At 33.1% G+C, this 18246-nt stretch overlaps 3 protein-coding genes across 4 annotated transcripts; all 3 read right to left on the reverse strand.

The window, feature by feature from the left end:
* Positions 1–48: 48 nt before the first annotated feature.
* On the reverse strand, positions 49–4100 carry LOC148579012 (uncharacterized). Its single transcript, XM_088488053.1, has 7 exons — positions 3919–4100; positions 3356–3811; positions 2889–3268; positions 2223–2761; positions 1866–2097; positions 821–1080; positions 49–735 (listed from the first exon to the last, which is right to left on the reverse strand). Exons 1-7 carry the CDS (start codon positions 4098–4100, stop codon positions 49–51), a joined length of 2736 nt encoding a protein of 911 aa, XP_088344179.1.
* Positions 4101–9665: 5565 nt separating this feature from the next.
* Positions 9666–17034, reverse strand: LOC107623611 (replication protein A 70 kDa DNA-binding subunit B-like). Of its 2 annotated transcripts, XM_088504162.1 has the most exons (5): positions 16779–17034; positions 16560–16695; positions 16314–16477; positions 16054–16168; positions 9666–9780 (listed from the first exon to the last, which is right to left on the reverse strand). In XM_088504162.1, the coding sequence occupies exons 1-5, from the start codon at positions 16892–16894 to the stop codon at positions 9778–9780; spliced, it is 534 nt and encodes a 177-aa protein (XP_088360288.1). In that variant the 5' UTR covers positions 16895–17034; the 3' UTR covers positions 9666–9777. The 2 variants fall into 2 exon arrangements, with proteins under 2 accessions (XP_088360288.1, XP_016181428.1); XM_016325942.3 differs by lacking the exon at positions 9666–9780 and having other exon boundaries at positions 15966–16168.
* On the reverse strand, positions 16691–17886 carry LOC148579013 (replication protein A 70 kDa DNA-binding subunit C-like). Its single transcript, XM_021113109.2, has 5 exons — positions 17735–17886; positions 17374–17644; positions 17175–17274; positions 16963–17087; positions 16691–16863 (listed from the first exon to the last, which is right to left on the reverse strand). Exons 1-4 carry the CDS (start codon positions 17882–17884, stop codon positions 16988–16990), a joined length of 621 nt encoding a protein of 206 aa, XP_020968768.1. The 5' UTR covers positions 17885–17886; the 3' UTR covers positions 16691–16863; positions 16963–16987.
* Between the last annotated feature and the right edge of the window lie 360 nt (positions 17887–18246).

Raw genomic sequence — 18246 nt, forward strand, 5'->3', positions numbered from 1 at the left:
GAATTGGTTTATTTCATCTACTAATTGTAATGTTGGTGCAAGTATTGCTCAGTCTTCAAGTTTTTCATCAATAATGGTTCCATCAAAAAGTTCAGGATAAGTTACCTTACAAATAGCCTCAATAGGGTCATCCCAGTCTTTAACCAAGATGTCGTCTGGTATAACAATCCTTTGGCACATATTTGTTGCAGTTCCGTGACTCCCATCACCAATACCAAATATCCAATCAGAAAACTCTTTTAACTCAAACGACCCTGGGTTGTTATCACCTGTTTTCAATCTCATGTTTTTTGTCAAAGTCAATAGCTTGTAATTATTCCAGATGTATGATGAGTTTATCGTGGCATTAACAATCTCTTGACGTGTCCCTTTAGGGATCACCGGCAGAATTTGTCGGAAATTACCCCCAAAAACAACTGTCTTCCCACCGAATGGCTGATCAAGGCTGTTTGGATTCTTGAATCTTAAAATATCGCGCATTGTCCTATCAAGGGCTTCAATGCAAAATCTATTTACCATAGGAGCCTCATCCCCGATGATAAGCCTTGTCTTTATTAACAGCTTAGCCAATGCACTTCCTTGTCTTATGTTGCATGTTGAGAATTCATCTAGATTCAATGGAATTGCAAAACGTGAGTGTGTTGTCCTACCACCGAGTAATAAAAGAGATGCAATCCCACTCGATGCAACGGTAAGTACAATTTGTGATCTAGATCTTAGTGCAGCTACTAGAGCCTTCCAAACAAATGTTTTGCCAGTCCCACCATAACCATACAAAAAAAAAGACTCCATCCCTCCCACTTTCAATGGCATCTATTACTGCGTTGCACACGACAGTTTGCTCATCGGTTAGTTGTTGCAAATACGTGGTATGGTCTAGAGCTAGCTGTCTTCTGTCATAACGGAGCTCATCGCATATTAACCTGTTCATTCCATCAGCATACAATTGACTATTCAATTGACTTGTATCTGGAATTGGCATTGGAGGGAAATCTCTAAGGCTCTTATTGTATGAGTTGAGAATTCTCTCAATTTCTATAAGCGTCAAGTCCTTCAGTTCATCATTGGTAAGGAACAACTCTGTTGATATGTAGCAAAAATTCAGGTTAATGAATCTTGGTCAATGATATCAATTATGTAACCACATTACAAATAGAAACAATTAATAGTATATTTTATTGTTCATTCTTCCATGATGACAACTTGAAAAATACATTAATCTCAAATAGCAATATAAAAGATTATATTGCTTGCCCCTACACAAAATTTTAGTTCTAATCATTTAACTTTTAATTATATCTTATAACATAGGTAAGTTCACTTACAATTAACCTGGATACTAAAAAACTTCTCATTCTTTGTATTATTTTAATTCTAAACACTAATTGTCTATAATCTGCCAATATGTATCTATAAATCTATCAGTCTAATATGACATTATCAATATAGCATTTTTGTTTGACAAAGTAAATTAATATGTTAGCAATATAGACATATTAAGCCTTCGGAAAGATACAAAAGAAGTTAGACTGAGTTATAACTAAACTGGATTATCAAGAAGGCTCCTCTGTCTATGAAGTATGTCATCGGATAATAGAGTCCATGTCTTCTGCCAAACATGTTCTGATGAATCCATTGAATTTGAAAACAAAAGCGTTGCAAACAACTTCCTCAAGTATGTGCCCGATCCCCAGTGGCTTGCTTCTTCTATTGCCTCGATATATTCTTTGTCATCATCCAGAAGGCCACATGCGTAACAGGCATCCTTGAATGTATCATACAAAATACCATCTATAGTACGTATCTCCTCATAAGAAGTTGGTCCCCTAACAAAATTAAGTAAAAGTCGTAGGTAATAACTGCACCGGATCCTGGAGGTACATAGAAAATCCTTCCGATAACGGAATGTGATTTCCGAGGCAACCACACCCTCTCATTTGGCTTCCATACAAATTTAGTTGGAAGCTTTGCATATGTCAGTGCCCTTGCTTCTGCATAGTGCTTATTTGCTTGAAACCATCCAAGGAACATAGACTCCTTCACCGATGCTTTTCTAACAACATCATCAAGATTTTCGTGGTCTTTGAAGATGACATTCTGTTCGTTAGGTAAGTGGAAACCTAATCGCACAACCGACGAATCTCTTAATGGATATTGAAACCAAAAATCCTCCAGGCTGCTTCACATGGTGATATGTATCTACAATCATAATACATACTCACCTCATCATGTTCATCTAACTCAGCGTCCTCTGTTGCACTTTTATAGAAAGAAGCAGTTACGCGGTCATGGCCTTTGTTCATGTATTTGAATAAATATTTTATTGATCTTGATTGATTGCACCACTCCACATTTATATGGGCTCCGTATCTCATTAGGAGAAGCCTATTATGTGGAACCACATAACGATTATCTAGGTAAACCCCAGACTTGTTGATACTTCTTCCATCTTCCCTGCGCCTATATACTGGATACCCATCATCATCAATAGTTGTGCAATCCACAAATCGCTTAGGGAAGTGACGGATACATTTGCCATTGTCCATGCATGGTGAATCTTTCCACACTAACCCACATGGACCATGCATCATGTGCTTCTCCACAGCTTCAAAGTATTCAGGGTCTAACTCCTTATCTGGAATTTTGTCAGATATGATCTTATCAATATCTTCAGCTGACGGAAACTTGTCATCCTTGTGTAAGAACAATAGTATATGTGCATGTGGTAATCCACGCTTTTGAAACTCGATTGTATATACAACTGTGCCAACAATAGTACATATATCAGCAAACTCATATAAAACTGATGGCATGGGTACTGAATGTTAATACCTATTGATTAAATAAATAATTAATGGAATGCTTTTGATTTTTAAACATGAAATTACCTGCACAAACCCTGCCAAAAATTTTGTTCACTCTGATATCTTTAATCAACAGATCTAGCTTGGCCTTGAATGTCCTGAATACTATGTCGGGTCTATCTTCTGCATTTAGTTCCCTATTCTTAAGGAAGTCTTCAACCTCAGGCCACTTATGATTGCATGTGAATGTAATAAAGAGGTCTGGATATCCCACAACCTTACATATTGCCATTGCATCCTGATAGTTCTGAAACATATATCTTGGACCACCTGTAAATGAGGATGGCAATATAATACGTTTGCCACGCAACGATGGTGTTGTTTCCCCACACAAAACTGCTTTCTTTATACCCTTGTACATTTCACATCTAAGTTTCTTCAAATCAAGCCGTATATAGTTTAATCTGGACGATTCAATCATCGAAAACCCGTCAACCAGGAATTGTTGGAATAATCACCTAGAATATAACAAAGGAAAGCCATCGGCTAACCTTTCTTGTATCCTGAATGCAAAAAATTCTCTCATCAAAACCTCTTGACGTCCTTTACTACCACTTTGCTTACGCTTGTTGAGAGCTATGTCTTCCTTGTAACCATCCTCTCCAAACGGAAATAACAATGGGTATTGTAAACCCAAATAGGCTGGATTTAGTTGATTAATCCTTTGTAATCTTTTGCTTTGTGTCTCAACCACGATGTCCCTATCAGTTTTATTTATGTCAAAGTCTCCTACTATTAATGTAGCAACCTCATCTATTGTGGGCAAGTTGTATCTCCTACCATCCTTACCCCTTTTACCCAAAAGCCTGAGCTTTACTGTAGTATTAGATTCTTTTGCGACAAACTCTCTGACCATGTGAAATGCCTTGACCAGGGCATTGTTCTCATCAAGCATCTGTTTTAATTCTCTGACAACGTCCTCATGTATCTCTTTATGATCTTCACCCCTATGTACCATAACAAAATAAGTACTTTTAATAATATTAGGATCATTCTAGTAGATAACAACCAACATATGTTAGTACACTAAACATCCATACATCTAAAAGCTTACCGAATAGCAGCCATGCGATTTTGAATCTCATTCTGGGTATCAAATACATACAATTGGGCAAATTTAGCAGCAGTTCCCTCTGGTGGAATGAGACTACTCATTAGATGATAATTCTCTCCACATAAGATAAATGTTGGTGGACCTCTTGTCTTACTTATTCCACGGTCTATCTTCGCGCCCATTGAAGTGAACTAGAACATGCTATTATAAGCTCTAATGTTCTCCTTGAAATGTTTGCTCTTAGTGCTATTATTGTACAACAAATCATACAATACTGTAGGAGGCTCTTGTAATTGGGGAAGTTGAACTTGTCCTCCTTTACAACATAATGAGAATTTTGGTTCAGATGTATTATAACTTTTATTTGACCTTTCATCATACCAATATAGAGCATTACAATGCTCACATTCGTACATGGCAGATCCAATGTGCACATACTTTGCATATTCAAGGATTTTAACAAATGTTAATCATATTGTCAGCTCTTGGATACAACTGGGATTAAACATTATTCTATTTTAAAGACACCTATTTTATTCATCCATTCGGTTAACCATTCAATAAAATAACCATCTGTGTTAGGCATTGTTGCTTGCACTAAGATGACGCTACTTTATAATCAGTTGGGCAAAGCAATATAATTTAGTCATAAATTAACTGATTCAATGACTAATAAGTTGTCCTATTTTAATATGAATAACCAATTGTGGGTCTTGCAAATATATCTATCTCGATTTGATGAATTGATAGTATGATAAAGTAGAGATTGTACCAAAGATTAACCATAATATATGTGCCTCGTACCATTGTTTTGCTTGCAAGAGTCTTTGTCCACTTCAATAGATCTTTTTCTTTGTGCCCTTCCCGAACCTGATATACAAAGTACCAATTTTTGCTTTATAATAACTTCATATATTTTGATTACATTATGTACTTGATTGTCAACTTTAGGCATTATTGTATAACAAAATAAAAATATCTATTGTAATATATAAAGGAAGAGTCCCAATTAGATAAAGTTTTCATTTTATAAAAAAATTATTTTTTATTTATCTATTAATTTATTTATAATAAAAAAAATTCTAAAGCAACCATGATTTCTTGATATATTATACATTTTTTAGGTTTAATTATTCTGTTGGTCCCTATAATTTCATGGAATTTTTAATTAGGTCTCTATACTTTTTTTCTTTTTAATTGGGTCCCTGCACCAATTTTTTTTTCAATTAAGTCCCTCTTATTAGTAATTGGCTTAATTTTATAGGGACCCAACTAAAAAAAAAAGAATTGGTACATGGACCTAAATAAAAGGGAAAAAAGTGTAGGGACCCAATTAAAAAAGAAATTTGTTGCAAGGACTCAATTAAAAGAAAAAAAAAAGTATAGGAACCTAATTGAAAATTTTGCGAAACTATAGGGACCAGCAGAGTAATTAAACCTATTTTTTAATATTGTTATATAAATATTTTAGTTAAATTGTCATTTTAGTTGTTCTATTCTCACAACGCTTTTTATTCTTTCTGTGTTGTGTTTAACTTTTTTCTTATAACCTCTTTTTAGTCTTTTTATTTTATTCAGGTTACTTTGTACCTTTAATAGTAATTAATATTATTTGTCTTTAATACATATAAATTGGTTAATCAAATATAAATCATCCTCTTTTTTTTATTTAAAAAAATGGTATAATTCACACTTGATATATTATATAGCTTTTAATACTGCTATATAAACATTTTAGTTAGATTGTCAAATTAGTTTTCTATTCTCACATCGCTTTTTATTTTCTTTTTGTAGTGTTTAACCTGACTTTTTTTAAACCTCTTTTTAGTCTTTTTTTTTCTTATAAAAGTTACTTTATATGTTATTAGTAATTAATATTATTTCTCTGAAAGACATATAAATTAGTTAATTATAGATCATTCTCTCTTTCTAGTTCAAGAGATGGTACAATTAATTCTTGATATATTATATAGTTCTTAATACTACTATATAAATATTTTGATTAAATTGTCATTTTAGTTTTTCTATTCTCACAACACTTTTTATTTTATCTATGTAATGTTGATTCCAACTTTTTTTTACCTCTTTTTAGTCCCTTTTTTTTTTATTAAAGTTACTTTATATCTTCAATAGTAATTAATATTATTTGTCTTGAATACAATAAATTGGTTACTCAAACATAAATCATCCTCTCTTTTTTATTTCAAGAAATGTAACAATTTACTCTCGATATATTATATAATTTTTAAAACTGCTATATAAAAAATTTAGTTAAATTGTCATTTTGGTTTTTGCCGATGATATCGTCCTTATGGGAGAGTCGAGGGAAGACCTAAACAAGAAGTTGGAGTTATGGAGAGAAGCTCTAGAAGTATATGGTCTGCGCATAAGCTGTAGCAAGACAGAATATATGGAATGTAAATTCAGTTTGAGAAGGGAAAACCCCAATATAGAGGTAAAGATTGGAGAAAACATCCTACAAAAAGTTAAAAGTTTTAAGTATCTTGGGTGCATCATACAGGATAATGGAGAGATTGAGGATCCAAGCAGGTTGGTCAAAATGGCGGAGTGCATCTGGTTTTATATGCGACAAAAAAGTGCCTTTAAAACTTAAAGGTAAATTCTATCGCACCGCTATAAGACCGGCTATGCTGTATGGTACGGAGTGTTGGGCGGCTAAAGGGGAGCACGAACATAAGCTGAGTGTGGCAGAGATGAAGATGTTGAGATGGATGTGTGGTCATACGCGATTGGATAAAATAAGGAATGAAGATATAAGGGAGAGAGTTGGAGTAGCACCCATTGTGGAAAAAATGGTTGAATCGCGTCTCAGGTGGTTTGGACATGTGAGAAGAAGACCGATAGAACATCCAGTCAGGAGGGTGGATGAGATGGAAGATGGACAAAGGGCGAAAGGCAGAGGAAGACCTAAGAAGACCATCCATGAGGTGGTCAAACGAGATCTACATGTAAACGGTCTCTCTGTAGACATGATACATGACAGAGCACAATGGCGTCGTTTGATTCATGTAGCCGACCCCACTTAGTGGGACAAGGCTTTGTTGTTGTTGTTGTTGTTGTTGTTGTTGTTGTTGTATATCCCTTTTTATTCTTTCCGTGTAGTGTTTAACCTTACTTTTTTTAACCTTTTTTTAGTGTTTTTTTTTTTTTTATAAAAGTAACTTTGTATCTTTAATAGTAATTAATAATATTTTAAGATCAATACATATAAATTGGTCAATCAAATATAAACCATTCTCTCTTTTAGTTCAAGGAATGGTACAATTAATTCTTGATATATGATATAGTTTTATAATATTGATGTTTAATTTGGTCAAATTGTTATTTTAATTTTTTTATTTTCACATCGTTTTTTATTCTTTTTGTGTGTTTAACCTTATTTTTTTAATCTTGTTTTAGTCTCTTCCTTTTATAGTAAAAGTTACTTCATATATTTAATAGTAATTAATATTATTTTTCTTTAATACATATAAATTGGTTAGTCAAATATAAATCATTCTCACTTTATTTTATTCTTATAAGTTGCATGAATAGTTACTTTTAAGTTTTAATTTATAGATGTAACCAATTAGTTACTTTACTTAAGTAATTTTTTAAGCAAAAATAATTTTTAAATTAACTTAATAGAAATAGATTTAATATTAGTTCTGAAGTCTTTTTTAGTTCATTCCTTTCATAGATATCACATTCAATTTACTTTGCACAACGCGCTGGTCTAACTCTAGTTTAAACATTGTACCTCGTTTGTCTTTTGTGTTTCGTATTGCTCCACCTTTGTTGGCCGATTTGTGTTTTTCTCCACCTGTATAATTATTAAGATACAATCAGATAGGCAACGATCCACTTATCTAACTTTGTTAATACTACCTCGTATTACAAATATCTGAGATAAATAATATTAGTTAGATGGAAATGATTGTGGATATAAATTCTTATTAATCCTCTAAACTAAAAAAACACACTACATACACAAAATACACCGCACCTTGGCCATGGTTTGAGATTTCAGGGGTCCTTCTTGTGTCCATTATTTGCCTTCGATACCTTCTAGCCAATCTTGTTAAATCTATTTGGAGGATTATCAATAAGTACACACAAAAAAGTTCATTTTAGGATACCGTTTTTATTACTTATCTTAAGAACCATAATGAATTGTAACATTATACCTTTATCAACTTGAATATGCTTAATAATATCCTGATTATTAGCAGCTCCACTCTTATTTATCCATATAACATGTAACAACTTTCATTCGAGTTAACTATGTAATTAATCCAAAATCTTTTGATACCTTCCATTGATGTAACATTGGTGATTTGTGTGGTGAATGTGATCGCTGAAATGGTTCCTGCAACCATTAGTAAACCCTTGTAAATATATGGATCCTTTCACTGCATAGTTATAGTAATCAGCATTTTCCAAGCTCTATCATCAACATGACTACTGTGGTGCTTTTATTTAAATACATAGTTAAGCTATACCTTTTTGGTTCTGTGATACTATAGTTTCCTTTTTCTTCTTAAGTAACTTGAGTGCTCTTTCAAGTCTCGCGTGCCTTGCTGACTCTGTATAAATCTCTTTAATTTTGATATCAGTTTATAGGGATAGCTATCTATTAAATATATGTGAGTTTTATTACTGTAGCGTTACCTTTTGATAGTGGGCTTAGTGTCGATTGGCTTGCTGACGAAATTGTTCCAGAAACATTACTCTTAACCTGGTTTTGACGACAATGAGTACTTTCTTCTTGATTTATATCTATCTGGTCAACCACATTATTGTTATTATGATTTTCCTTATCCTCTGAATAGGAAGTTGATTGTTTAACTTCCCAAGCATTTACAGTACCTTCAACAACCACAAAGTATTCCAATGAGTTATACATGTGGTGGCAACTAATAGTGACTATTATATATAAAATTGAATACCTAGTGCCCTGGATGCCAACACTTGACTCAATCCATCAGTGGCAGTGCTTATATTGTCTTTACTACAACCTATATAATTTAATTTTTAATCATATAAGTCAATTAATTCAACATTCTTAAATCAAATGAATTTTTGTTACCACCAAAGTTATAACATATGATATAGAGTATTTTTCTATTATTCTTAAAATTTAAAAATCCTTGCTATTATTCTCATGTAACGTATTATGTTGCCCCTAATTTTAAAGAATGATATTACTTCAGATAATATAACTTCAGATTCTGGTTAGATTACCTTGAGGCAAAGCAAATTCCATACGCTTCCTCTTCTTAGCTATCTTGAATGCTCTTTCCATCCTAGCAAGCTTTGCATCATCTAGTAATAAAATTCATCTCTATTGTTACATGTATAATCATGGGACTCATCTGTTGCAAAACCTTGGTTTATGCTCATTACCTTTTGATGGAGTAACCTGACACACCGTATTGTATTCCAACAATGATGAATCCTCTGTTGTCAGAATTTCTTGACAACCATTAATGTCTGTGGGCTGTGCAACATCACTTGTTGTTCTAAAACTTCTGGTTCTGCTGGTATCTAAAATTATATGTGGTTGTTCCTCTAAACTTGTAAGGCCGAGGGAAACCAATCCTGCATTTATTGATTAAATAGTTAGAATTTCACCTATATTATCCAAAAAACGGTATCTATTCTTTACAATAAAATTCGTTATGCACTTGTATGAATTTAAACGGTTCTAACCTGGAGGTGGGATGCCCTTGGTTTCTTTTTGTTGAGTTTTTTCGTAAGCTAAAGAGCTACTACCTTCCCTCTTTGTGAGCCTTAACCACTTGTTGATGCAGTACTCATCGACCTTCCTCTTATTCCTGAAACCACCGATCCTTTCGTCTACTGCAAAGTTAATAGGTTGAATTTAACATTAAATACTAATACCATTATTCTTCTGAGCAGATCTATGTTCCCTTCATGGTTAAACTGAAAAAATAACCTCCAAACCCGGTAGTTGTAATACACATACATTTGCCCATGACCTATATTCTATCTTAAAAAAAATTAGCAAAATACTTATCTGTTTAGATTTAAAAGTTGGCATGTCAATTTACCTTGAATATTGTTTCTTGTATTGAACCAGATTTCTGCAATTGGGGTCCTTCCATTGAAAATAACTGCACATTGTTCACTTGAAGATTGGACAGAGTTCTCATTCTCGTCCATCTTTGGTGCTCTCTCCACCATATCAATGATGAATAGATAAGTATAAAATGTCTTATGTCGTAGTTAATGTTCATCCATACCATGAAGATCTATTTTCTTACTTGAATAGGAGTTTTGATAGCTAACCATTCATGTGGTGCCTTTCACTTAATTGTCCTTCGGGTTCCTTGTTCAAGCTTAGATTAGTCAACTCAGAATTTTCATTATGTGTTTTGTCTAAGGCCTATTGCAATGTGACTCATATATTTGATGGTCATTCAAACACATTTATTCTACCAAACTCTCAAATTAACTAACATTTCTTATTTTTTACATTTAGTTCATCATAAATTAACTCGTCTACATTGACTGTTTTATTTAATTTTTCCCCCTTTCCAAAAGTTTGATTGATAAAACATGTTATATTTTATCAATAAGAGCATAGAATAACTTTAAAATAACTTTGAAACACAATACTTTGATAACATTTTATGTCGCAAGAGAATTTAGGAAATCAAGTTGCTACAATCTATCTTGAAATCAATATGTGATCCACTTTCAATTGGCATCTAGCAATTAATAGCACTAAGTAAATATGTTATAGGAGTAACTATGGAGTCCTAGTCCATTTCTGATATAATTGTGTTCATTGAATATGAATGCGATTTGTTTACATGTGAGTTATAACTATGTTTTGAGTTGGGTTATGTTATCTAGTACCTATATTTTTCATTATTGCAAGTTAATGCCCGATAAATCTAAGTAATTAAATCAGTCTATTTGTCAATTTTCTTTCTCTTGAATCTTTGGTAATTCAAGCTGGGAACATATTCTTTAAGACCTTATATCAATCCATCAATAAGTGTAAAAAACTGAATTGTGCGGACAAATTTGATGCAATATAAAATTTTCAGCATCTTTATTCTGAACATTTTTTGGGTCTAATTTGTATGTCAATATGTGATCCACTTACAAATGGCATTTACCAATTTATACCATCGAGTACATAATTTTTAGGAGTAGTTATGCGATCCTGTTCCATTTTTTGGTATAATTGTGTTCATTGGATATGAGTGTGACTTGTTTGCATGCTAGTTATAACTATTTGTCAACTTCTTTTTTCTTGATCCATTTGTAACTCTAACTGGGAACATATTTTTTATGGGCTTATATTCATCCATGAAGAAGTATAAAAAATAAAAATATGTGAAAAAATTTGCTGCACTAAAAAATCTATACCATTTTAAATCTTAACATCTTTTTTGTCAAACTCAATCATGACCATGTAAATAACTCACAACTTCAGGTTAGTCAACTGTATGAAAATCCTATGATGGAGGTTTACCTTTCTTGCATTTGAAAATCAACATCCTAATGCTGAAGGCATTGTCTTTATTAAAAACCATCTAAAATTTCATAAATTGTTGTGGATTATAACTTAAAAAGCTAAGTGACAACAAACACTTTTGCATTCCAAAAACATGATATTCATAATTTACCCAATTCCTAAAAGGAAGTAACCTGATAGCTCCACTTTGAGGGGGATGGTATTGATCTAAGACTATTCTATGATATCAAGACACATAAACCATGACATACTTAGGTAGAAACTACATAAACTAAACTTGGCGACCATCAACTATAGCAGAAACATTACAACAGACAGATATATCTTAGTGATTAATCAAACTTTTTAGTTATAAACTACACCATAAAGAGTCCTTCATGGTGCAATGTGATTTTTTTCACATTCACATGTTCCTGCCAAGTGCGGTGAACCATATTCTCCCTTTTTCCTTCCATGTACTTGAGTCTTGAAATTATAACATCAGTACATTCTGTGTCATTTGAACCCCTATGACCGCTTCGAGCTTCTATGAATGATAAGATATCATTCCCAATGAACAAAGTTGGAGTGTACGGAATGCCAAATCCAGAGACCCTTACCATCTTATCCCACTGAAGATTATGGTCCCAGTCGCTTTTCAACTACCAAATCAAGACCTGCCTTGTAAACTCAACATTGTGATATGAAATGAAACATACTCCATCATTGAAGTGAGTTAAACCGTTGTAATCAGATGGGACTTGCGAGGGTATCGTAGCCTCATGAAACATCCTTTGTAGGAGATTGAACATAATTATTGATTCTGGATGGGTGAAGTTAGGACCTTCCCACCCTATCCAATAGAAGATGCCATCATTGACAACATACTTGGGCTCAATTTTCTGCACATTTATGTCGAATGTCCCGGATTGATTCCAGCATCTTTCAAAGGATGTGTACAGAGGTCATGAAAGTGTTTTCTGTGAGAAACTCTTCTTCCATATATGGAGAATCCTATACTCAACCGTGTCTTGAAGAAAGCCAAATGCATAGCTAGAAACAGCGTGCACGAGGTGCTTGATAGATTCATCTGTTGCATATCACCTCTTGCTTGTAAGAGGATTCCAAATTAGTAACCTTGAATTAAGGCCACCCATTGAGATCCTCAAGCATATATTTCCGTGATCAGAGCCGATAACGGCATAAAAACCAAATTGGTTTATATCCATCGGGACGTTGAATTGCACCTGACGGCCGTCATCCACAAAGGCTCTAATAAACCATAAAGAGTTTTGATTGCTCGGAGGATAGCCTATCCCAATGATAACACTCTTATTCCGTTCCTTGTTTTCTTTGTAGTTTTCTTTCACAAATGTTGGTGTGCAGAGCTTGAAGTTCCAAGCTCTACTTACAGTCATGCACCTACCGACCATCTTCGGGTCAGCCTTCACAAGTATTTTCCATATCAGGTCCTCATCACCAAGATGAGGAGGAGGAGTCCTCGTGGGTAGAAAATCACTCATTATTGGTATGCAAGAGTTTAAGTTTTGGCTAATAATTTTTAGGAAGATAGAATGTAGCTTCTGTTTTGCACCCACCGCTCTGTCTTTAATATTGTTTATATACAACATTATTAAGATAGTTTTGTTTGGACCATCCTTTTTTGAAATTGTATTTATGAAGTATAATTATAATCTAATTTCTCCACTGCTATGTGGGTCACATTGTGTATTGGGTTTTTCCAATGCTTCCTTTTAGCTTATACTGCTAACAGGTTACACACTTACACTTTCGTCATTTTGTTGGCACGATTACCTAAAAAAATTGCTTAATCTCTGATTGCTCACATAATATTGATAAGATTGGTAAGAAAATTGACCTACTATATTATGTTAACACTCATTACCTAGCTGATAAAGTTAAACCTCACCGCCAAAAAGTGTGATTTGCTGGGTAATAACCTTAATAAGTTAAGTAAATATGTATATGTATATTTTGGCCTCTGGCCTACTCAATGTCAAATGTAATTTCAAGTACTATTTATGGACTATTATTGATATATATTACGCTGGACACCTGTGGCTCTTTAATAGACATGCTATGCTACTTACAAATTTGTGTTTACACATAATAGTGTATAAGTGCTGACAAAGCTATACTAAATCAGATTTTTAAAATACCATTAAATAATCCTTTGATGATAATGATGTATGTAGTCTTTATCCAAGGGACATTAACCTATGTCACTTTAAAGAATACACTTTGATCAACCACTATTTGCTAAAACCATCAAGTCTTACTCCATTAGGAAATAATCCTTATCATATTTCTACCAAAGCATTCTCTACTTGATATACATTATTGACCATTAGATGTTATAATACACATTGTTTGAAATTTTTTAAACCTAGTACAATCTCCTGATTTGTTTACCCATTTTATTTGGGGATTTGAACATAAAGAAATTCATCAAATCACTTTATTTCAACCAACTACTAAAACATTAAACTTATATGATAAGCTTCGATAATAGACTGCGAAAGTGTCACTTTTTTATACTCTATGAATCTAGGCCTTTTTTATCCCTTTTTTTTTTTATAAATTTACACAAATATCAACCTTCTCCACAATGACAATTAATCAATTCATTCATACTTTCTTTTGAGAGATCCTTGGCATGTATAGCAGTTAATCTTTTTTGTGATTATTCAACTAAGACCGTATATTTTTCTTGTTGATTATTTCAAAAATCTATTGATAATACCTGTCACTTAGAATAGACTTATTTGTGGCTACATCTATCAATCTTATCATCACTTTAGTATATATATATATAGAAAGAGAGAGATATGTTAACATGAAGAATCAGCTTCTTGGCTATGTGGCTCAATTAGGCCAAATAATAGAGTAATCACACGTTCCTAAAGATCTTCACTCTTTGGTTTCTGAGATTAGTCACTTTTATGAAGATTTTCTCAATGATTTTACACCTGTTCAAGAAGTGTTAGACAATCCTCAAAGATTGATTGACTCAAAGAATGGACTTCAAGAGAAATTAAAAGTAGCAAAGGCCAAACAGGGACACTTTTTTGCTTTAATTTCTAAAGGAAAAGAAAGGGTCAATGAGATGTCAAAAGAAATCAATGAATTCGAGGTGTAACTAAAAGCCTTGCATGAGAAGAGGAATAGGTTAAAATTCACTGTGGAACGTTGAGAGGTTGAACCTATAAACATCAATAGGAAACTGGAAACTTTGGTAAAAGAGAATGAAGAGGTTACTTTAGTAAATGACAATTAACCATTTTGGTCATAGTTCCTGTTGATTTGTCATTTTGATATGAAATTTAACCATTTTGGGATATGATTCAACATATACTATATATTTTACTTTTTGACTGTGTTAAAAATTGGACACCATTACCTGTCATCTGTCTTAAATGTATTAGTGAGTATAGCTATAAGTACAAAAGTTGATATAGTGTGTATCCAAAAAATTCTTATAACCTCATTCTTGGTCTCGAGTCAATCTGTCAATTGAATTTGATCTCTTACACCTATGGCTACCTCTCTTCTTTTGCTCATCCTTACTTGCTACACGAATATCAAGCTTGTAGTAAATGACAATTAACCATTTTGGTCATAGTACTTTTAGATTTGTCATTTTGATGTTTGAAATTTAAGCATTTTGGGCTATGCTTCAACATATAGTATATATTTTACTTTTTAACTATGTTGAAAAATGAACACTGCTACCTGTCATCTATCTTAAACGTATTAGTGGCTATAGCTATAAGTACAAAAGTTGATATAGTGTGTATCTAAAAAATACTTAAAACCTCATTGATGGCCATGAGTCAATCTATCAATTAAACTTGATCTCTTTCACCTATGGCTGTCTGTCTTCTTGCCATGTGATTTCTATCTGCATGTGTTTTTTAGCTGATATAACTCTTCATCCATCAACAGGTTTGGACTTGTTAGTTTTCAAAAGAACATGTGATATGTCATAAAGATGTATTAGTTTCCTATAATTTGAAGCAAAATTTACTACAATTTAAGCTGCACATTTAAACCAATTCTTCATTCCAATTAAGGCATCGTTAAAGAGAAATCTCAGCGTGAATCCTTTCTTCTATATGTTGAAAATTTGTACTTTGTTATATCTTATGTAAATCTGCTCCACCATATCATATTTTGCTCCACCTAATTAGTCAAATTTATATATTCTGATATATCCATCACTTATTAATAAGAACACATCATATATTATTTTGTTAATAAGAATAAACCATATAAATTAAAATGCTTATTACACTAATTTTACTGAAGCAAATATCAATTTCCTGGTACAATTTTGTTACTTGTATATAAGTTATAACTTAATACTTCATCTGCTAATTATTTTTTCATCTCAAGTAATTATATACCCATTTTTTGATATTTTTGACATTTCACCAGGTATTGCCTACACCATAATACTTGTATAGATGCGTATTCTAATTATCAGGTATTGCCTATACTACAATATATCATTCTTATTATATTTCTTTGCCCGCTCAGATTAATTAAAATGTGTAGATTCAAAAATTAATATTGTGATGAACATATAAGAGAAACAAAAACTAATGAATGTTTTGAATTACTTCCTCATTCTTGATTTGCTCAGCTTGCCTCCCACAAAATTGTACCGTCTCCCTGTCCCACATCAGCAACATCAAGCTTCCTGTTCCATCATATACCATTACCTCAACCTTGAACCTGAAAGAAAATGCCAATTAAGCTCATACCAGATTCAACACTTAAACTCATTCAACACTTAAACTCATATAATACTCAACACTTATACCCAGACCAGATTCAACAGAATGACATCCACCTATTATATTTAGATTATATAACACACCTAAATGATGCGCTACCGTGAGTGTGGCCACATTTTTCACACTCATATCTGTTGCCGATTGGGGTGTCTACCTTCTTTGGACACTTTCGGCAGGATTTATAAAACCAATCATCCTTCCCAGCATTGATCGAAACAATAGTACCGGCAATCCATGTAGGTCCTTCCTGAAAACAAATTAATCGAAAAACAAAAATCATATCCAGAATGATTTTATACATCCATGGTTTTAGTATATATTATATTCACCTGCGTAGAGCTTAAAACTTCTTCAATTGTTTTGACTACGACATCCCCATTTCTTAATTCGTCTGCACCAGAACGTGGACCACGGGATGAAACTTGACTAATCCTTGCCGAATTAGATGGTTTGCTAGAAAGCCTCCTACAAAGTTATATGTTTGATTGAATAAATCTGATTAGAAATCATTTTATTGAATTGCCGACCTAATTACATGTCACACTAACCTGTTACGAAACTTTTTGACCTCATCAAGGTCAGGGTTAATACGTAACTTGGATATATCGAAATGACTTTGCACTGATGTTTTTTCTGAAACAATTTGGAGTTCGTCGTGAGTCATCAAAAACCATTATGTTTATGCAACTAATAGCCACCATATATAGATCATCTAATGGATTTAAATCATACCATTCCACCTGCTGGGTTTAAAAAACTATGCTATATCTATTAGTGGCTCCACCCTCCCTTCTTCTAGATATGGAAGTATTTGGTCGACCATATGTCCAAACAACACACAGCCAATACTATTGTTTCTGCACAGCATTCAAATAGACAAATGGTCGTTAGTTGTGTAAAAATAAGTATTTGATAAAAGCAAAACTGGTCATTTATTATCTTACTCAAGATCCTCAAGTATCACAGCCAATCTTTTTGTCTCTCTTCCTTTGCTAGTTATCAGTTGTCTTGGATCCTCTTTACCAATCACTTCCCCTATAACATCTACACGGCATTTGAAGTTAAGATGAAAACTAACAAAATGAGAAAACTCGGTGGCATTTCACATCTTGTCTTAAAAGAACTCATAAGTTATAGTATTACCTATTAGCACTGAATCTTCCAGCTTTTCGGCAGCCAGCAACTCCGGAATGGGTTTAAAGCAAAATGCTTTCAGAGGATAGCTTGGTTTAACAACAGGCTGAACCGTTGTCCTATGTGAGAAATTTATGGACCATTTATTGTTGGTTGTCCTGGTTTTCTCCTTTTTGTCCACCACAATAAAATGGGTCATGATGTACATCTTGAACTCCAGAATCTTGCCTCTCCATTTCTTGACCAAAGGTTTAGTTATTGAGGCTTGGATCCTTCCACCCTATAAACCATTCAGCCATATTGTCAACCTTTTATTGCTAAAAAACCAATAACTTTTAAAATAAAAAAAAAGAAAGTTCAACAAACTTACCTGAATATCTTGGAGAACCATCTCTATTCCATTGATATCATTTATATTAAATATATTTGGAACTTCCCAGAGGTGGACAATATAAACTTGAAAGTTCCAATCAAGTTTTCGTGCATTGACATCCATCAACTTGTCAAACACTTTTGTCATCTTTGAATTAACCAAATGTTCTAACACAACTAATATATATGAGGTTATGTATAAGCTTTTAAAACGTGTGTTTGAAAGAAATAGTTTATAAACTAATTGTAGCAACCTTATATAGGTTCTGTAAATTTTGAAACTCAGTAAAAGATTTTGCCGCGTTTGACCATGATGATCACTTTATTAATGAATCTCTGCATGGTGAAATCAAAGCCACGTGTCAATTAACAGGAACATCCACTTGTCGAGCACATGTACCACCACTTGTCAAGCAATGAACTACTTACTACATTCTTATTAATTATATATTAATAGAATAGATACGGTATAGAAAAGAGAAAATTTAAGAGGTATTTCCTCTCCCATAC

Source organism: Arachis ipaensis, chromosome B10, assembly GCF_059453495.1.
Source record: "Arachis ipaensis isolate K30076 ecotype BB chromosome B10, ASM5945349v1, whole genome shotgun sequence".
Lineage (NCBI taxonomy): Eukaryota > Viridiplantae > Streptophyta > Magnoliopsida > Fabales > Fabaceae > Arachis > Arachis ipaensis.